This window comes from Nothobranchius furzeri, chromosome 18, assembly GCF_043380555.1.
Source record: "Nothobranchius furzeri strain GRZ-AD chromosome 18, NfurGRZ-RIMD1, whole genome shotgun sequence".
Classification (NCBI taxonomy): domain Eukaryota; kingdom Metazoa; phylum Chordata; class Actinopteri; order Cyprinodontiformes; family Nothobranchiidae; genus Nothobranchius; species Nothobranchius furzeri.
The window spans coordinates 16,884,177-16,906,548 of record NC_091758.1 but is presented as its reverse complement, the minus strand read 5'-3'; the positions used below and the strand labels follow the sequence as shown (position 1 = coordinate 16,906,548).

The window sequence follows — 22,372 nt, the reverse complement described above, 5'->3', positions numbered from 1 at the left end:
TCATGGTGAAAAGCTTTCTGAAGCACGAATGTTCCTGAAAAAAATCAAAGTTTGTGGAGCTGGATGTAACTTTTTAGGTCCGAACCAGAGATTTTTATGAATGCAGATCTTCTGTAAGTTTTGTCAGCACATGATCAACTAGACACATAAGAATACATGTGATAAGTACTTGGTGAGAGACACATCCAAGATGGAAAAGCAATGACCTAGCAGTAGCGACCACGCTAATTAAATTCACTGGTTCTATATTTACATAGCTATAAACTTTACTGGGTCATTTAGTGTCTTATGTGAAAATATATAGATATTGTTTTAGTTGAGACGTTGTCTAGTACGACTTGTCAGTGAGATTTTCTCGAACCTTTTCTTGTGTGCCACTTGCTAGGCCTTGTGAACACTTTCATCCTTGTGCTTTCCTGTCCCTCTTGCACAGCATTCCTGAAGACTGGGACCAGAAAACTGGATTATGGCATTACTGGCACCGTGACTCCCCTAGTAGCTGTTTTGGAGCAGAAAAGAGGCACCATAACTTCAGTCTGATCAGATGATACCAGGCTCTGTGGTTTGGCTTTGCTGAGATGATTTACTTGACAGATGAAGGAAATGATTGATGTGAAGAGATCCTCTTTTATTGTAGCTCTCTAGAGCAGAAACAACCACGGAAATCAGCCAATCGTAGGTAGGGCATTCTTGTCTTGAACTGACCATTCTCTTATTACTCTGTCTCACACACACACACACACACACACACACACACACACACACACACACACACACACACACACACACACACACACACACACACAGCAGTGACTTTTTTCTCTCTACTTTTTGTGGTTATGCTTCCTCTGTTTGTTTTGGTGGCTAATATTTTTGTCAACAGCATGTCTAATTTCCCAGCAGCCAGGATGTTGATTGACCGACTCACCTCTAGTTTTTAATTCTGGTTTGATGCTGTATGAATCCAGACTGAGTAGAAAAGATTTTTGGCTAATTTAGAACCCAGAAATTTCCTAGTGCCCATAGACATGCATACGTAGATGCGTCTTTGGGCGCTGGAAAACGTAACAGCGTCGCCGCCATATTGGGTGGGTTCTTCATTCTCCAAACCCAACTGGAGTCAACGCAGGCAGGACAACTATGCCTTTTTTTTCTGTAGCCTACGGTAGCAACAACCGGCGCACTATTGAAAATGGTTCACAGAGGATTACCATTGACTTTTGTAGCCTACCAGTTGGAATTTTATATTTTAAATTATTTTATATTTTCATTTTTTTTACTATCATTCCATAACGTGTCTGATTTTGTCAAGAAGCATAATAGAATGTGTTTTTAGTTGGGTAAGTACCTTTCCTCATAGAAATAAATGCACTGGGGGAAAATGGAGACCAATCCAAGATGGCGACCCGCTGCTACGCCAGCCCCAATAGGCAGCGCCAGTCCACGTCGTGTCTACTTATAAGATGTTTATGCTAGTACCCCTCTAAAGGATCTATACGAGCTCCAGCTGCCTTCACTTCCTATAGTAATGGTATAAAAGAAAGTCACCTTCTGTTTTTTAACTGTTTTTTTATTCAGTCTTTCTATTGTGTCACACTAAAGTCCCCCTCTTTTAATTCCAGGGTTTTATGTATCAGGTATCAATAAAACAGGTTGTTACCAGATTCTAAAGTTCCTCTAATCAAATCCAAATGAAAAAAAAACACAACACTGGTTGTTGGGATGTAAGTGATAGGAATGTGAATCTTAGAGCAACTCACGATTTGATTCGATTCCGATTCTCTGGGTGTCGATTCGATTCAGAATTGAATCTCGATTTAAATCAATTCACAATCATTGTTAACAAAGAGTGTCAGTTCTAGGATTAACTACTTTGTTGTACAAGTTAATTATAGCTATGGGACATTTTTATTTTCCTTTAAACTGGTCATGCTCAAAAAATGCAAATTTACAAGGTAAACTAAAGTGATTCTAGCAATCTTTTGACCAAAAGACAACATTTATTTTTGCTTACCTTGTAAAATGTAACAAATCTTTAGTTACCTAACAGTAACTTTGAAAGTAATATGGTCAAATACTTTTCAAGTATGTGTGGAAACAAGTTTAACATTTGAGTCCTCAACCAGTTTAAAAACAGTGCCTTAGATTTCTTACAAAGGAAAATGTGTTCTCTCATTTATCAATAACTTAAAATAAATACATGAGTAATCCTGAGCCCTCACTTATCAACTTAGAAAATAAATACGAGAATATCTCAAATTAATTAGTATGGGAAAAATTATATTTAAGTGCCCACTTATCTGCAGACTCAAAAAGAAATCATCTCAATTTATGGGACCACAAAAGTAAACGGAGTACTCTCCTAACAAAGATTAAAAGACAGACTAAAGTGCATCTCAAACCTGTAACATTTGAGTTCTTGGGATCGATTCTGAACCTTTGTGAATCGATTCTGAATCTTTATAAATAAGAATCCCGATTCAGACTTGAATAGATTTTCTTCAGCACCTCTAGTAAGTGACTGGCTCACCTGGGTTGAACCTTGCACTTTTTTTCATTGAGCATTGACCTCTGAACCATGGGTGAACTTGCTGGGACATCCACCCCCCGAAATGACCTTTAACCTTTCTTAAATCATTGGACAGCAGTAGGATGTTTCTCATTATGAGGGCTGATGTCTCAGCAGAAATTCATCTGTGTGAAATTACTGCTGATGCTCGAATAACTCAGACCTTGTAATGAAATTACTCCGTTAGCTGTTGAATATTGTCAGTCTCCAACATTTGTTTGAGTTTCTTATATTAAATGAAGTTATATTAATCTTTTAATATCTGCTGTCCTAAAAATGCGCGCGCGCACGCTCGCACACACACACACGCACACGCACACACGCACACGCACACACACACACACACACCTGATTCACATGAACCTCTTAGCCAGAGCCTTCGTCAGCAGATTGCTTTTTTTTTTGGTTTCATATTCGAGTTGAATCAGGATTGCTATCATCAGGTAAAGCGTTCATCCAGGTTACCACAGAGGCGAGACTACACACACACACACACACACACACACACACACACACACACACACACACACACACACACACACACACACACACACACACACACACACACTAGCTAGGCTCTTTTGTTCTGGGACAAAGGAAAGCTGTAGGATGGTGAGATAAAATGTCAGCTAGCCTCCCAATCAGTGAGCACATTATTTCCATTTTGGCGGTGCAAGATTAAATGATCACTTCCAATTTATGACCACAAGTTGGTTATGAAACAGAGTTTAGACTGACATGTGTTTATATATCTTGTAACAAAAGTGTGAGGTTGTGACTGGGAATGTCTTTATTTTGTTGATCTGGCAGTTGTGGGATAAAGAATGTTTTATTCTTTCTCCTTCCCATTTGGGAGATTGTTAGGTTGAGGACAGTTGTAATAAATAGACTAGGAGATACAAGCTGAATACAGAAGGTAGTCAAAAGAGATCTACTCACTTATTTTCTATCCAATCATGTTCAGCGCTTCATGAGGGCAGTGCTTAACTCTACAGCCAGTGGGTGCACAGTGGACTACACCTTGGTCCAGAGCAGCACAGAGATGCCCTTTTAACCCAGCATGCATGTTTAAAACATAGAGGATTTAAAGCTGCAGCAGCCAACGAGAGCCCGTATGTCACGGGTCAAACATTCAAGTTCCAGAGCTGAGTCACCTTAGGTGGAAGCTGCTTGTCTGGATTTTTCTACAATGTGTTCATGGTGTTATGGTGATAAATGCTTTAGTCACGATGCAGACAGATCCGTTTTCCTCTGAGTCTTCATCTTCCCTCCTCAGAGTGGAAGCTTGCAGCTTTTCTCTGGCGCTGCAGTGAGCCCCAACATGATGTGACCTAAATAAGTGAGTTTGTTAGGAGAGCGCAGGGCTGAGGGATGAAGATGGAGTTCTCTCCTTGTTTTTTAAACATTTTACTCTTTTGCGCGTTATGCAGATAAACACACTACCCCGCCTGTTTGCCTGAGGATTGCTAGAAATACAGCACAGGCCAAAAGTTTGGACACACCTTCTCATTCAATGTGTTTTCTTTACTTTCATGACAATTTACATTGGTAGATTGTCACTGAAGTCATCAAAACTATGAATGAACACATGTGGAGTTATGTACTTAACCAAAATAGGTAAAATAACTGAAAACATATTTTATATTCTATTTTCTTCTAAATGGCCACCCTTTGCACACTCTTGGCATTCTCTTGATGAGCTTCAAGAGGTAGTGTAATGAAATGAGATTATAACATTTTAATTAATGACCGTAGACATAAGATCCATATAGAGTATGAATCCCATCTAATGGACACTGGGTTATTTAAACCAGAAGATTGGATCTTTTTATTGCAGAGATTAGATAACCGTTACGTATTCACGCAGAGACAACAGAATAGAGAGAGTCAAGTTTAAAAGTTAAGAATTTTATTACTAACAAATTAAACTAGACTGACTTTAAAACTAAATGTATAGTGTAACTTAAAATGGATGAGGCGGTGAATGGATGACGTGTGATGTTAAATCAGAACCAGCAAATCCGAAGAAGCGATTAGTTCTGATGGGAACTGAGGATGTTGTTTTGCATTAAGCTTTGGTTTGCTTCTGAAAAAGCATGAGACACCATTTGCCGGTCTACCTTGCCTTGTGGAAGTCCTCTGTAGATCAGGAATATCGAGGTCCAGTGAACCCTCTCTGGAAACCGAGCCGGTAGGAGAAGCCGCGGTTCCGATCAAACCCGCCTTGAGTTACTTCCGGCACACGACACATTATTGGCGTCTGGTCAGACCCAAGCCTGGGTAGGTGGATGGAGCTTTTATTCTGAAAGGAGCTGTTGTTGCCGCTGGTTGTTATAGCGACTGGATTTTTCAGCTTGTTGTTGGTTCTTTCAGTTAAAGAGTTAAAAGATCAGGATTGGACACTGTCACTTGCTCTGGAACGCTTTGAACTGGCGTTAGAGCTGAAATGGCATAGTTTTATACTTCGGATGTAATGGTTTATTGTCGAATGAAAATTACACTGTCAGATCTGTAAGATTCTGATTGGATCAGTGAAAGGAATGTGTTATGTCCTTTTAACACTACGTGAAATGAGTCCTGTTGGAACACTTAAAGTCACAGTACTTAATATTTCTATAGGATCATAATAAAATAATTTAATATTTTGAATTCACAGGTCGGTCACATCTTATTATATTGACTAACACTTTGATGGATTAGCTTTATTAAAATTGTTCTTAGATTAATTAAAAGAAAAGAGTTCATTCTTCGTTCTTCTGTTGAGCTGAAAATAAGCAGGTTAGAAGGAATGCATGAGACCTTGAGACTCTCTCTCATGCAGACTAGTCCTGAGCAAAGAAGGGAAAAATAAGAGTCATTTCATTCCGTTACAGTAGTCACCTGAAATGGTTTTCCAACAGTCTTGAAGGAGTTCCCAGAGGTTTTTAGCACTTGTTGGCCCCTTTGTAAATGGTCCTTGTCATGAAAATAAAGAAAGCACATTGAATGAGAAGGTGTTTAGGTACTGCGTGGAAAAGCAGGTACAGAAAATGGATAGGTGTTTGGTCATGTAAAACGTCTGTGTGAGTCTGACTCATAAGTTCAGGTAACTAGACATTAGTGATTATTTGTAACCTGACTGATCACATGGTTTGTTGCAAACACCCCTCAGTTATTTTCAAGGGCGTCAGTTTGTTTTCAGAATTGCTGGGGACAATAACCATACACTTGAGTGGGGTTTAAAAATTGCTGGGGACAATAAAGTAGGCTAGCACAGAGGTCGGCAGTCCGCGGCTCTGGAGCCGCATGCGGCTCTTCCATCCATCTGATGCGGCTCTCTGTGTTTGTAAAATAATGAATGGATATTTAAATAAAATGCTTTATATTTTACTGCATTAATTTTACATCTTTATGCCAATTCTAAATGTAAAGATTGTCTGCGTAAACCTGAACAGGTCCAACCCGGTCTGTGAGACCGGGTTGACGGGTCACGCTTGTGCGTAATCATAGGCGCTTCCTGAGCTGGAGGATGTCAGATTCTGGGCTTCTCCTCAGACAGGTTCCTGGATGCGTCGCCACATTGGAGACAGGAACAAGCACTATTCAGCCAAAATTTCATAATCAGGTGTGGCAGTGTGAGTGTCCTGTCACAGTGTCCCGATAGATGATGCGCCCTGGCTACTTGGCCAAGGGGATGTCCCTTTGGCTGACTGGTTAGAGCGTATTACTCTCACCCGGGAGTCTGGGGATCGAATCCCGCCCGGGCCCTCGTTTCTCCACCTTGCCACATATTGACGGATAAACTCAAGGATGTTGGTTGGTTTGAAAGAATTACCCCGACGCACACTGATGCGCATGGATGAGCTGACATTTTAATCGTTACGCACATCGCAGAGGTAACTTGATTCCCATCAGAACATCAGAGCTTTATACTGGACACTGTGTTCAGCGCGGCTTGGAGCGCCCACGGTGGACAGTGGGCTGAAGATCTGAGGGGTTCGCAGCGCAGTGCAGAACCACGGTGCATGCGATAAGATTTCCTCCCACTGAAGCGTTCTGGAAACCCGGTCTCTCTGAGGGATGTGTCACTTGGACAAATGTTCTTTTTATGAAATTATGAAACTTTGGCTGAACAGCGCTTGTTCCCGTCTCTAATATGGAGACGCATTACGCATCCAGTCTGAGGCAGAATAGCTCTTCAGCTCAGCAAGCACCTGTAGAGACATTTGATCACGCACAAAGTTTATGTGGAGCAGAAGCGGTCGGGCCACGGCAGGTGGAATGTTCCTAGCCTACATGAAGTGAAACTGTTTAATTGTAACATTAATATGTTACTGGACACGCTGGTCTGGTTGGTTAGACCAGTGTTTGAAGTGGAAAACACACGCACACACACACACACACACACACACACACACACACACACACACACACACACACACACACACACACCAATTAAAATAATGCTGATAGCGTGGACTAGAAGACAGGTGATGGTTTACGTATTTAAATGATGATCAGGCTGCTGTAAAATGTAATCTCCATCCACATCCAGACACAATTATCCTCTATTCTTTCTCAATTTGCTCTGCTCTTGTCTGGGCTGACGTAGCTGACGGTGCGCGCGGCGCGCCTAACTAGCGGCTGATGCACATTTTACGCATTTGGAGAGGTGGACGGGATGCTTTTCTTTTACTGGAAGATGGTCCACTTAACGCACGGGTGTAGACTACATAATAATGACAAATGAATGAAAATTAAACTGGGAGTTTTTACTTCATATTTTAGAAATTAAAATGATGGGGGAAAACATTTATGACGTCTTTTTAAACTAAATTTTCTAGCGCGACCTGCCTGCTTCACTAAGTCACTGCTTATTAAGGTCCGTCCAAAATTACCGTGGCCCACCCAAAAATGAAAACCTGGCGCCGCGCCTGTTATAAACCTCTGCAAATTGTTGTTCTTCACTTCATCAAACTCAGACTTTGTACAGCTAATGTCAAGATGTAAAATTATGAATTCAGTCGAGCTCTTCCATCCCTCCCTCTCCTGCTCTCCTGGAAACCCGACATTGGCTGTCAGAAGCGGGAGGTGAAGAAGGAGATGAGGCAAACAGAGGGAGTGCGACATAGAGAAACCAGACTGGTGTGGAGGTGAGCAAAACAGAAGGAAAAGTGTGGGTGTTGAATCCCCCACGGGTGCGACGCCCATGCGAGCGACCGGTACCGGCTGCTGTCACCTGGTTGTGAGCAGCTCTCTGCTGTCTGAGGGTAGGCCCCGCCCACAACGCCGCAGCTGCTGCGGTGTTTTCTTTACTGTGGGAAACGGGTAATAATGGCTCTTTGATGGGAACAGATTGCCGACCCCTGGTAAAAGATCTGAGCTGGTAAAACAAAAATCCTCATCAGCAGGCATTTTTTAAAGTGGGGGGGGACACAGCTGCCAATCACAAATTTTGCCGGGGACATGTCCCCGGCGTCCCCGGTTAAAATGACGCCTATGGTTATTTTAAAGGTACTGGTCAGACTGCATGTAAATCAGAGAAATTCACTGTTTACACACAGATTTTTATCAAAAAGCATTTTTTTCATTATTCACAATCCCAGTGGTATATCCACATGTACACACATGAGTAAAACTGGCAGCTCACAGTTTTTCTGTCTATCATTTAATTATACTGGCACAGCCTGATGCAGCTGAGGGCTCTAGATGTGGTGGGTACAGAAAAAAAAACATTAAAAGTAAATAAACCGTCCCGTATTTGGTTCTGAAAACGTTCAGCATCCTCCTCAGTGTTTGCTTGCAGGTTGTCTGAATCAAACCGGCTTGAGCGTGCATGGTTGAACTGGTATCACCTCTCTGGTGAGATTTGTTCTCCTCGTCTGAATCATATTCCAGAGAAGAAAACGTTAGGTTAGGTATGTATATAACCACTGTCATTCCTCTCCTTCTGGGAACAGTGGATTTATGCATAACCTAACGTTCCCTTTCAGTCAATTCACTCAATACAACGAAGGTACTATGGGACATATAAAAACGCCCCATAAGCAGCTATCAAACCTGGGCCGACAATGCCATCTAAGATGGCAACTCAGACCCAGCAGAAAATACTTCATGAGCCACCGAAGGGGCCAGTAATTAGACAGGTCCATCCTAACCTAAAGAAGATTCTGACAGACAAGGTGCTGCGGTTATTGTTTCAGGTGCATACAGGCTAAACCCTTTAGGCACATCTTCCCTACATGTTATGTAAGAGATTTGAAATCAAGAAGAAAAACTTGCAAAACAGTATGGATCTGTTCTCAATGAGATGTTATTAGTGGAAAATAACCATCAATAGATCTAAAGATGTTACTGGTACTTTTACCATCATTCTCTTGTGGAAAGTCAGCACAAATATTCAGTCAAAATTTTAAAAAGCTGCTTAAACTTTCATTATATTATAGTGGGCCTGTCTATATTCATAAAATCAGTTGATTGTTTGAAGTACATGTAGCTAAAGTTACCCAGAGCCACAGTAGAAGGTCCAGTCTGAGTTGAGCTGTGGCAGCTGGAGAGGAGCTGAGAAACGACATTAAAGCATTTGCTGTTGGCTTGTTCCAGTTGAATTCAAATAGAATATATGAGACATCAATTATATAATAATTGTATGTATATTTACCAGTCATGTTAGAGATAAAAGGCAGACTAGATAATTAAAAAAAACATTTTAACTATCTGGTTACATTGAAGCTTCATGTCCCACAGTGAGCAGTCTCTGTCCCACATTTGGTGAGGTGGGATCTGGTCATCCTACTTAAGAATGATTACAGTCATTTGGAATATTTTCTGATGTTTTTATGTTTGTTGTTTTGTGAATTAGTTTCATCATAATAGTTAATTATTGTATGATGACCCCTAATCATTATCTGATTAGTTATTTCATTTTATTATATTTAGCTCTCTTGAACAGTAGGACTGGTAGAAAATTGCATTTTGCAAAAACATCACATTATTTTTTTAAAAATTGTTTATGTCATTAAAATGAAAGTATATAAATGTCAGAGGTCACTAGAAAACCCACTGTAGAATAGATGCACATCTGCAGCACGTGAGGACCTTGTTTGGGGGGAGTTATTTTAGTTGTCACTTTTTTCACAGGGTTAGGGTTAGAACTTGAGAAGATCCAGGTAAAGTAAAAAGAGAGAAAGGTGACACGAAGTAGAGTGTGTGTGTGTGTGTGTGTGTGTGTGTGTGTGTGGGGGGGGGGGGGGGGGGGGGTTAGCTGTCCTGGATTAAAGGCATGAGGTCCCGACAGGTCTGGAGAAATGAGCTCAGATGTGAACGGGTCTGTTTTGTCAGTTCGGTCGTCTCTTGTACTAAAAGTCAGTTTCTTGGCCAGATGACTTTTGTTTCCAGTTTGAGTTGATGTGTGTGACAGGGGCTGCACCTCTCAGTTCTAGTTTAAATCAGCAACTTTTAATTAAGTCTCTGTTTTTCTCGTGCCCTAATCCCTCCTCAAAGCCAAGAACACACACGTGACCTCTTGACAGCATTACCGTTGCTTCATCAACTCTGCTGTTTTTTTAGTTTAGCATCATTCTTGCGGTTTGCAAAGAAAATAAAGTTATGGTTTAGTTTTATTGCCACACCAATGAAAGTAGTGATGCCTCTAAATGACTAGAGCAATTTTAATATAGGTAGTGTTATAAAGCCCCTTTGCTGCGTATTTCAGTGTGGTCTAAATGAAAACTGCTTTTTTACTTCATAATTGAAATGGAAACCTAACATTATAGGTTAGTTTAAAAGTAAAAAAGGAACCATGATGTGGATTCAAAACAAAGTTAAAGAGCAAGTCACCCCCTACCAGAGTCTTACTCCACTTCCTGTTTGAAAAATGCAACAAATGCTGTTTCCTGGCAGACCGAGAGGGTGGAGCTGCTAACAAATACACACACACACACACACACTCACACTCACACACAAACCCATGACATTGCCACATCATAATGTACCAGCTAACGTCATAGCGTACCACTAAGCCAATAGCGATGGCAGATTTAAATTCAAATGCAGTGAAGTGTTTGTACATGAAGAGGGCGCAACACTGATAGTTTTAAGCAGAATATTTAAATTTTAACTAAAGATGCACTAACGTGCCAAATTATTGACTACATGTGACCACAGCACGATTACACTCATTTATTTAGTTTATCAGCAAAAAAAAGTGGATTTGGGGGTAACACATTGGGTTTAAACACATGGTGTTGACATCACCGCTGGTGTCCACTCCATTGTTGGATCATTGGAGGTATTTTTAGCATTGTTGTCAAATGTCCTAGAAACAATCAACCTTTTAATGAGTCAAGCGTTGCCGAAATAGACAGAATCCACGGCTGCAGCTGACATCAACATAATATCTCGTTATGGCTGTGCTGCAGGCCTTGTACATTTATCAAGTGACGGTTTTCCTATAGGAGCAAACGGTGAACATTGGAACAGAAAAGTTGATGTTTTTTTCACCTCGGTGAGCCAAAGCAACAACAGGGCTTAGCTGCATAAGTACAGCTTTTTGTTTATTAGCAATCACATATGGCCTCTGTTCATCAGAAAAAAAATGACACATTTATGATTGTAACTTCATTTATAACTGCGTTATCAAATCTGCAAAAAGTTGGCTTTTAAATACAATCACAGAACTCTCAACCCTTCTGTTGGCTATCATCTCTTGGCCATGCCCCCTCACAAGGGAACCTGCGTCGCCACGGTAAACGAGATGGCACTAAACACCAGTCACAGTTTTCTAGATCCAAACATCTTTTGTTGTCCGTGACTTCAAGTGGTGTTTTTCTTTTTGGGACTCTGGTAGTTTGTCCTAAAGTTGAAGTGGTAGCAGCCAACTGTTTCTCCTTCTCTGATATTATTGAGCAGAGAGCCTCTGTTACGGCTGCCAGCCTGACCTCTCACACCAGTGGTGTTCTGTTGCTAAATGTGTGTGTGAGTGTGTATATGAATGGAGGTCCCAGGACAATGCAGCGGTTCAGTTAGATCGACAACCGGATGGTCCAGTTGGTTTCAGACTGAGCTGTGCTATTGGCTGAGGTTTTTGGACAAATGTGAGAGAACCAGTGAATTAATTTGTTTATTTATTTTTTATTTCCACCATATAGTTATAGCTATACTATGTTGTTGAGAGGGATAAAATCCTTGTTTTAAGTTGGCGTGTTTTGTAGTTTTGGCATTGTAGCTTTAATAGTGAATTTAAAAAAACAGGCAAATGGCCGCGTGTAAGAAAATATTTATTTCGTAAACTTGTTCTAACTATTGAACCAAAACAAAATAGCTTTGATGGTTAAACTATTCGTTTTTGATGTAATAATCATTTTGTCCAGTATGTTTTATTAAAATGCTTCCTGCATGTTAAAAAGGTTGTTCAATAATCACACAGCTCCAGGCTCGATGGGTAAAAGAGAGATCTGCCTTCCTTATTTAACTGCTGACAGTCCAGTCTAAACTGCCTCTTTCTGTCCTCACAGGGAGCTCAGCGATGAATAAGCTAAGGCAGAGCTTTCGGCGAAAGAAAGACGTCTATGTGCCGGAATCGAGTCGGCCGCACCAGTGGCAGACGGACGAGGAGGCGGTGCGCAGTGGAAAATGCAGCTTTGCAGTCAAGGTGACTCTACACACGCTCACTCATTTACAAACAAAAACCCAGTTTGAAAGATGCCGGCTTTCACACACATGCTGATTGCAGGGCTGACCAGAGAGGGACACCGTCCTGGTGTCTGTCTCTCCAAGGACACTGCTGTGACTAATCAGAAGCATTCAGGCTGTAAGCACTAGTGAGGGTTAGGGTTCTTTTGAACCCGCGGGTACCGCAGATTTGATAACGTCTGATCCGCACCAAACCGCCCCGCTTCACTAGGTCTATTTTTACAACCCGCGCCGCCCCGACCCGCCTCATTAAAAACACGTTATTGATTGAATGTGCTTTTATTCAGACAAAGGTGCGTTAAATAGCCCCCAAACTGGCACTGGAAAATGGTAGTAACATTTACATTTTTAAAGGCTAAAATAAAAAATTAAAATAAAAAATAAAAATAGGCAGATAAAGAAAGTTTAAAATTAAATGAAACAAGGGTTTTTTGTTTGTTTCCCTACTAATAGTGCAATAACCAAAACAAAAACAGCACCTAGAGCCCATGCTTGGGCAAACAAAATAATAAAACATTTTACAACTTTTATCAAACATTTTGAAAGCAAACAAACGCATTACCTGTTATGTTCTTGTTTTGTCCAGCCAATGCTGCTGCTGTTGTCTGTGCTTATTACCTTGCTGAATCTTTCCCAAACCAGCGATTTAGCAGTTTGTCCCTCCTTTCTTTTAAGAATGTAAACTCCCGAACAAATTTTATCCAAAATATCGTCCTCCATTGTTTTGTTGATAAGTCTGCCTGCCACCTGCTTGCAACTTTGGCTCACTTCACTGGCACTTTCTGTACGTGCCTACGTCATGGGGTTGGAGTTATGTTTTAAAACGTGACCGTGTGTAAACAACTGTCTTAAATTGTGTTTTACAAAATTAAGCTTTGATTAATGTCTTTATCCTCAGTGTGCACATATATTTATATATATATATATATATATATATATATATGTGTGTGTGTGTGTGTGCGTGTATATATATGTGTGTGTATATATGTATATGTATGTATATATATGTATGTATATATGTATATATATATTTTTTATATGTATGTATGTATATGTATGTATATGTATATGTATATGTATATATATATATATGTATACATATATATATATGTATATATATGTATATACATATATATATATATATATATATATATATATATATGTATATACATATATATATATATATATGTATATGTATATACATATATATATATATATATATATATATACAGGGAGTGCAGAATTATTAAGCCAATGAGTATTTTGTCCACATCATCCTGTTCATGCATGTTGTCTTACTCCAAGCTGTATAGGCTCGAAAGCCGACTACCAATTAAGTTTATTAGGTGATGTGCATCTCTGTAATGAGAAGGGGTGTGGTCTAATGACATCAACACCCTATATCAGGTGTGCATAATAATTAGGCAACTTCCTTTCCTTTGGCAAAATGGGTCAAAAGAAGGACTTGACAGGGTCAGAAAAGTCAAAAATAGTGAGATATCTTGCAGAGGGATGCAGCAGTCTTAAAACTGCAAAGCTTCTGAAGCGTGATCATCGAACAATCAAGCGTTTCATTCAAAATAGTCAACAGGGTCGCAAGAAGCGTGTGGAAAAACCAAGGTGCAAAATAACTGCCCATGAACTGAGATAAGTCAAGCGTGCAGCTGCCAAGATACCACTTGTCTCCAGTTTGGCCATATTTCAGAGCTGCAACATCACTGGAGTGCCCAAAAGCACAAGGTGTGCCATACTCCGAGACATGGCCAAGGTAAGAAAGGCTGAAAGACGACCACCACTGAACAAGACACACAAGCTGAAACGTCAAGACTGGGCCAAGAAATATCTGAAGACTGATTTTTCTAAGGTTTTCTGGACTGATGAAATGAGAGTGAGTCTTGATGGGCCAGATGGATGGGCCCGTGGCTGGATTGGTAAAGGGCAGAGAGCTCCAGTCCCACTCAGACGCCAGCAAGGTGGAGGTGGAGTACTGGTTTGGGCTGGTATCAGCAAAGATGAGCTTGTGGGGCCTTTTCGGGTTGAAGATGGAGTCGAGCTCAGCTCCCAGTCCTACTGCCAGTTTCTGGAAGACACTTTCTTCAAGCAGTGGTACAGGAAGAAGTCTGCATCCTTCAAGAAAACCATGATTTTCATGCAGGACAATGCTCCATCACACGCGTCCAAGTACTTGGCTGGCAAGTAAGGGTATAAAAGAAGAAAAACTAATGACATGGCCTCCTTGTTCACCTGATCTGAACCCCATTGAGAACCTGTGGTCCATCATCAAATGTGGGATTTACAAAGAGGGAAAACAGTACACCTCTCTGAACAATGTCTGGGAGGCTGTGGTTGCTGCTGCACGCAATGTTGAAGGTGAACAGATCAAAACACTGACAGAATCCATGGATGGCAGGCTTTTGAGTGTCCTTGCAAAGAAAGGTGGCTATATTGGTCGCTGATTTGTTTTTGAATGTCAGAAATGTATATTTGGGAATGTGGAGATGTTATATTGGTTTCACTGGTAAAACTAAATAATTGAAATGGGTATATATTTGTTTTTTGTTAAGTTGCCTAATAATTATGCACAGTAATAGTCACCTGCACACACACAGATATCCCCCTAAAATAGCTAAAACTACAAACAAACTAAAAACTACTTCCAAAAACGTTCAGCTTTGATATTAATGAGTTTTTGGGTTCGTTGAGAACATGGTTGTTGTTCAATAATACAATTATTCCTCAAAAATACAACTTGCCTAATAATTCTGCACTCCCTGTATATGTACTCATGTCAGTGTATTTGTTAGTATATGTCACACCCCCAGGCTCAGGTTAAAACTCCACATCAGAATGGAGAAGAAAGATGATTTAGTAAATGTTTGTTGTTGGTACCAGACGAGTTGGTCAGGACCTGCTGATCTGTTGGGATTTTAACCCACAACCATCTTTGGGAATTACTGAGAATGGTCTGAAAGAGAGGAAATGTTGAGTAAGCAGCAGCTGTGTGAAGGAAAGTGTCTTGTTGAGATCAGACTGGTTCTAGAGGATAGAAAGACACCATCAGCTCCAGTAAGATCTGCAGCATCAGTGAAGCACAGCAGCTGCTTCAGATGCACTCCAGCAGCAGAAGTTCACACTTGGTGTCTCTCCTGTCAGTTGAGATTAGAAAATGGAGGCTCCAGTTCACACAGGATCACCAGAACTGGACTTGGAAGAGACTGGAAAAAAAAATGTCCTGGTCTGGGTCTGGTCAGCTGCAACATTCAGATGGTAGGGTCAGAGTTTGGTGTCTGTAGCATGAAAGCATGGATCCATCCTGGTTGAATTATCTGATCCCACTCTGGACCCCTCAGCACCAATTGAGCCTGGCTTAAACACCACAGCCTACCGGAGAATAGTTGCTGACCATGTCCTTCCCTTTATGGACCCATATTCTGATGGCTACCTCCAGCAGGGTCATGCAGAGCGTCACAAAGCTCAGATCATCTCTAACTGGTTTCTAGAACATGACCACCAGCCTCGACAGTCACCAGATCCAGTCCAGTGTTGCTGTCATGTCAGTACGGACCAGAACCTCTCTGAGGAAGGTTTCAGACAGCCTTTTGGGTGGGACATGAAGAAATAAGGAGGTTCTGGTGAGACAAAGAGTGTCAGCCCGGTACTAATTGAGTGGACCTAATAAAGTGGCCAGAGAGTGTATCAATCATGTGTCAGAAGTGTGGATCGTACCAAATCATCGCAGTTCTAAATGGAGGTTTTGCGTCTCCAACAGTCCCCCAGTGAGAGTGGCGTTAATGACATCTCTACGTTTGCTGATGAGTGTTTGTTGTTGTTGTTTCCAACAGATTGTTTTGCCATCAGAGAAGGATGAGCTGTAGCGTCTGTTGTGACTCTCCAGGCCTCCCCTGCGTTTACTCGCATCAGCTTTCACTCTTCTCCATTTAGCTGCAGCTTTCAGCATCTTAACCTACCCACATCTGCCTCCTCGCATCAGTGTTTGTGTGTGTATCACGTATGAGCACATTCACATGTGTATTCTAGTAGACTTCACAGTGTGACTCAGTTATTACATCACAGTCTTAAAATAGCAGGACCAGAGGGTGGGGTGACAGACGTGGGTCAGCAGCACTCACTCTGGTGTGTGTGTGTGTGTGTGTGTGTGTGTGTGTGTGTGTGTGTGTGTGTGTGTGTGTGTGTGTGTGTGTGTGTGTGTGTGTGTGTGAGTGTGAGTGTGAGTGTGAGTGTGAGTGAAAGGAAAGGAAAGGAAAGGAAAGGGTAGGACTTCCTCTTGGACCCAGCATGCACAATAGCTTCTGAGGAGGTCAGGGATGTGAATGGAGTGCTGCTGGTGCTGTTTTTGGGTCTTGGAGGGGTGAGGGGTGTGTTCAGACTAGAAGTGACATCTGATCTGTGTTTTCTTGCACGTTAACCCAGATCTGTGAGTAGCAGTGTTGACATACACTGCATTAATGGTCACAGCATGTGTGGATGTGCTACTGTGGGCAGATTGGTTTGGTTTCTGCAGACACTTGATGTCTGAAACTCACCCGATGTGTGATTATAATTATTCTAATTGGTTTGAATTAACCTGCTTCTGTTATGACACGTTGTGGGAAGCGAGGGGGTGATCTGTTTCCGTGAGTCATGGCATAGTAAAGTAGAGCTTGAGTAACGAGGATTGCACAATCACCACAGCCTTTTGAAAGTATTTGCCCAATAACAACAACACCTGGCTTAGCTTTGCAATGAGCCACTGTTTGGCACAACAAGCATGTTGCATGCATGTAATACAGTGCATCTTTTTGTGTATAAAAATACTTTCCTTAGAGAATATTTTTCTACTCTGCAGCAAATCCACTGATGAAAGCTTGGATAAATAAGTTTAGATGGTAGTTAATTTGGTTTAAAGTCACCAACACATATCAGGGTAGTTATTGCTGTATTTATGTGATCTCAGGTGTAATCAGCATATGGTTTGTCACGTTATTTTATTTCCTCTTTTGTTTACATCTGTCCTGCAGTACCTCGGACATGTGGAAGTGGAGGAATCCAGAGGCATGCACATCTGCGAAGACGCTGTGAAGCGGCTGAAGACGGTAGGTTTTTTTTCCTCCCACCCAAATCTTTGTCCTGATTAAACTCATCTGTTTGTTTCCGACCCTTGCGTGAACTCTAGTTTCATCGTTTATTCCCGTTTAGAGTTAGTTTCTCCTTCTGGAGGTTCTATCATTTGTTAGATGTCAGCGAGGGTCATCACTCACCACACGCTCTGTCTCAGCCAGAGCAGAGCTGCCGGCGTGTACTTCCTGCTCCCGTGTATTCGTTCCACCAGAGTTGCATAAAAAGGAGCAAATTCCAGTTTGGGGAGTAGGAGGCGGGATGAAGGAAAGCTAGAGAGCAATTTCTTTTCCATGTCATCAGTTGTGAGCTGAAAGCCCCTCCCAGGTCATAAACCCCTGCCTGGAGAAGAAGCTGATTCTGTGATGTCAGTGCCTGAGTTGGCAGGTTAGCTGATTAGCTCCGTCTCTCTGAGTCACTACGCTTCACACGGGAGATTTGTAGTCGTGTTTCAGCACAGACCTAATTGGTTTCTGTACCGGTGCAGGTAACGAGCCTCATGTCTGCTGTCGGGTTTTGGTTTCCGTTTGGGTCCCTCACACTAACTCCTGTGTTTATAGCAGGCCCTTTAGTCTGGTGGCACAATGCAAGAATGAGTTTAAATCGCCTCAAACTCTCTGGTTCTTCTACGATTATCACCTTAACTGAGACTGATGTTTGTGATTAAAACAGTGAAACCTGCAACCCTCGCGGCACAATGAGCCCAACAAGCAGATAGAGCAAATCTGAACCAAACATTCATTTCAGCGTTTTTGTGCAGAGCGAGCGAGCGCGCGTGTGTGTGTGTGTGCGCGCGCGTGTGTGTGTGTGTGTAGGCATGCAACTTGATTGATGCAAGCAGGGTGGTGGATGGAGTTTAGGTTAGCGCGCGCACACACACACACACACACACACACACGTGTCTTCTTTAACGTCTTCACACTTCAGCCTCTACGCTGTCAGTAGGGCCAGAGAAGAATAATTGACATGAAACCACATGAAACACATTTCTATCTGAAACCCATACGTGCCACACAACAAGCTCACATCTTACTGTTTTACACACTTGTAAACACTTGGCATTGAACACACACACACACTGAACCCAACAATGATTATGTTGAACACACACACGAACCCACAGAGGAAGAAGTAAAGCCTGAGGCAAGTGTACACCAACTCACAAAGTGTACAAAAGTACAAAGGTTGAACACAGATACAAGACTCATAAAAACACACGTTACCTTGTACACACTTGCACCTCATGAGCTCACATGGAGCGCGCGCACACACACACACACACACACACACACACACACACACACACACACACATACAGCCTGCAGCTGCTGGGCCTTATAGAGTTACAGGTCGACAAAATGAAGCCAACTCAAAAGGAGACGCCATTCTGCCGCCTGCTGTTGTTCTACAGGTGACCACATTCAGATGGATGACATCATCCATCTCTGGGACCTTTGGCCTTCTTCTTTCCTTCACTTTTTCACCGCTCTGGAAACCTCTGCTGCTCTGGTTTCTTGTTATTTTGCTCAACAGAAAACCTCCAAAATGTGTCAGAGTGGCTCCATCTTCTGTTGCAGAAATAAAGATGAGAGCAGCAGCCAATCCCGTGTTAGAGCCCCTTCCTGGACATAGTTGAACTTTAATGCCACGCCCCTTTTTAACAGGACTAGAGTGGCATTGAAGCTAACACAAAGAGACTTGATTATTATTTGAGTTGGTAAGTTAAATGACTTCAAGTTTTCGAGACCCAACAACAAATTCTCATAATTTTAGTCGGTTAAAAGTAGTTTTTGTAACCTTTACGCCATCGCTCTGCTTTCTCTGTCTGTTTTTAAAGTAAAGACTAAAAATAATAACCCATAAAAAGAGCTTTTGCTTTTCTGAAACAAAAATTAAACTAAAAAATTTTTAGAACAACAAAATAATTAATATTATGCATGTAATGAGAACAATGAGTGTATTGTCACTGTTTATTTTGACAAAAGTCAGATAAGTTTGTGCTAAAAATCTCCTCCAAACAACAAACATGGAGTCACAGTTGAATGGCTTTGGGCTTCACTTGGGAACGTTCTGTAAAGGGATTCTATCTGCCTGTGGTGATGATCACGTTTTTAAAAAAGCATGGCTGGAATTTTATGTTTGATGTGTTATTTTTTTATTAAACTTCCTTCTGTCAGACATAACACAAATGAAAACATCCGTCCTCTAACATCTGGGATTTCTGTGTCTCCTGTCTCTGTTTGTTTGGGATTAGGAGCTCTGTGTGTTCTTCTTTTAAACTCTCAACGGGTCTACATTTACATGCAGACGCACATGTGGATCAGCCGGTGCATTCGCCTCACTCAGGCACAGCAGCAGCAAACCTCCACCATCAGGATTTGAACCGACACCTCGCCTGTGTTCTGCGCTCCTCTCTGCCAGAAACTAATCACAGTTAAAGATGCACTTAGTTACATTTTGATGGAAGGAGGACGTGTCGTTCTGCATTTCTGTCATCTTCCCAAAGGCATAACAATGGAAGGATGTCCTCCTTCTCACTTTATATAATAATTAGAATTATGAGTGTTCTGGTTACTAGAGATGCTCAGAAAAACCAGCCGGGAATCAGAAGCTGTCAATGGTGTAAATAGGTGTTTGGCTGATCTGAAACTCAAAAATCACGTGGTAGTTTTTACCTCCAGAATCAAAATTTTGACATTTATCTGTTTTTTTAATGTTTTCTGTAATTTTATTTCTTTGAGATATCACCCAAAATCTATATCCATGGGTCAGAGCTGTACGAAATAACCAGCTGTTATTACCGGTGAGTCACTTTAGTCATGACCCTTCATCGGGTTGTTTTAGTGGTCAGAAGGCTACGGGCTGGAACCAGAATTAGCTAGTGGGTTGGTATCTTGTCCTGAATTCTTCCTGAAAACAAAAGAAAGTCACAATAAAAGAGCTTTAGACTTAGAAAAGGTTTGTGTGTGTGTGTGTGACAGATTATTTGAATCTTACCCTCGAGTCCGTTATGATCTCTGTAACTGGCAGCAGACTCCCGATGCCAGAGATCATTGTTCAAGTCAGATTGTCAGAGCTAACCAGAAAAATCCTTTAAGCTAATACACAATTAGCAAGGCTATGATGGACTTCATCTTCCCCGATTCTTTAATAAGATGACTGTTGCCAGGCAACAAATGCAGGCCCCACCACTGGAGAACATAACTGTTCTCATAGCACAGTGAGTAAACTCTATTTTCAGGAGCTAATAACTAAATTGTGCTGGGATCTGGTCGTGAGCTTGCAGGCTCCAGATGTCTGGAATGGACTGATGATTGTTTTCTTCTAGTGAGATTAGAGCAGGTTAGCAACCAGGGTGGCTGCTGCATCAGTCAGACCGTAGCTGAGATGATGAGGGTCCTCTGGAATAGTCAGAGAGAGAAGTCTGTAGCTGCTGCACTGGAAAGAGTGTGTGTGTGTGTGTGTGTGTGTGTGTGTGTGTGTGTGTGTGTGTGTGTGTGTGTGTGTGTGTGTGTGTGTGTGTGTGTGTGTGTGTGTGTGTGTGTGTGTGTGTGTGTGTGTGTGTGTGTGTGTGTGTGTGTGTGTGTGTGTGTGTGTGTGTGTGTGTGTGTGTGTGTGTGTGTGTGTGCGTGCGTGCGTGCGTGCGTGCGTGCGTGCGTGCGTGCGTGCGTGCGTGCGTGCGTGCGTGCGTGCGTGCGTGCGTGCGTGCGTGCGCGAGAGGACAGCTGTAGCGTCGAGCCAATTGCATCTGTACTCCCAGCAGCCTTTGGGACAGTAATGAGAGTTTTCTCGCTGCTCTGCGACCCATGACTCAGAAGGGAGGATGGAGGCGGGTGGAGAAGGAGGCTGCACTGCGGCACCATCAACCTCCAAGCTGCTGTTTTGTGCTGTCATCATGATGTGACTTCCTCTTGTTGGTGGGCGCGAGTATGGGTCTCAGTGGTATTGTGACATGTGTTGTTTCCTGGGTGAGTCAGGTGGACCACCACACCTGGAGATGATGAAGGGCGTTTGCCTCATACATCAGAGCCTGCTGAAGGTAATCGGTGTTCTGTCTGGAGTTTACGGGTGATTTGGTCAGCCGTGGATAGTTTCACAAACTGTACAGAGAAGTTACACAAAGTGTTCTAGTTACAAATCCTGTGGTGTTGTAAAACGAAGCTGCCTCTCACTCGCAGCGATGCGGATGTTTGTCTGTTCAAGTGCTCAGAAACAAACGCAGGTTCATTTAGGTCCTTGTCCTTCTCCCTCATCTAAACGTCGTCTTCATTCCATCTTCAGTTGAACACGTGTCTCATCCCATTCACACATTTAATACTTGAATAATGTTTAATCTTTTGTTGGTGTTACACTTTTTGTCTTTTTTTAAGCAGGTTTAATAGCAGAGAAATGCTTCCAAATACCCCCCCCCCCATTCAGTTATCTCGCTGTCGAGCTACGTCCCCTAACTGTAGCTTACTAACACTGTGCACGCCTTTCCATTACTGCATGTCTCTGTGGTTTACACACACACACACACACACACACACACACACACACACACACACACACACACACACACACACAAGTGTTTAGCTCACCCTGAATGAATCTGCAGTTCTGGCTAACATACTAAATCATGCATAACTCGGTGCGCTGGGTGCCATCTCCACTGTGGCTGTGGGGGGGTGCTGGGTTCGTTCTGCTTCTGCTTTTGGTTTAAAGAAGTTGCAGCTGCCCAAACATGACCCCAGACTCCAGGTGATCTGTGAACGCTCACAAGATTGATCCTCTGCGATCGTTTGTTTCTGTCTATTGAGCCAGCCGTGGAAGGATCATATCCTGCTCTAGAAACCAGAGGTGTGTTTTCACGTCTCCTCTGTCCAGGCTGCTCAGTGTCCACTCTTAATCTGGGGAAATTCCATCTTTGATCATTCAGATCCAACAGAACCAAAGTTCTACAGTTGGAGGGGGTTCTGCTGGGAAGGGTTTATTTTCTTCATTTATGGTTCTACTAACATGTTTACCATGACCAAA

The 22,372-nt window shown here is 42.1% G+C and overlaps 1 protein-coding gene across 12 annotated transcripts in view; it reads left to right on the top strand.

Moving 5' to 3' along the window:
• The window catches only part of numb (NUMB endocytic adaptor protein), a 69,240-nt gene that overhangs the window by 37,431 nt on the left and 9,437 nt on the right, over positions 1 to 22,372 (top strand). For 8 of the 12 annotated variants that reach the window (XM_054741881.2, XM_015969326.3, XM_015969329.3 and 5 more), the window contains exons 2-3: positions 12,064 to 12,200; positions 17,260 to 17,334. In XM_054741881.2, the coding sequence (XP_054597856.2) occupies positions 12,075 to 12,200; positions 17,260 to 17,334 (201 nt within the window). In that variant the 5' untranslated portion in view covers positions 12,064 to 12,074. Of the gene's footprint in view, positions 1 to 433; positions 680 to 12,063; positions 12,201 to 17,259; positions 17,335 to 20,930; positions 21,396 to 22,372 lie in introns of those variants that run through there. The other 4 variants (XM_054741880.2, XM_054741877.2, XM_054741878.2 and 1 more) reach the window with 2 other exon arrangements.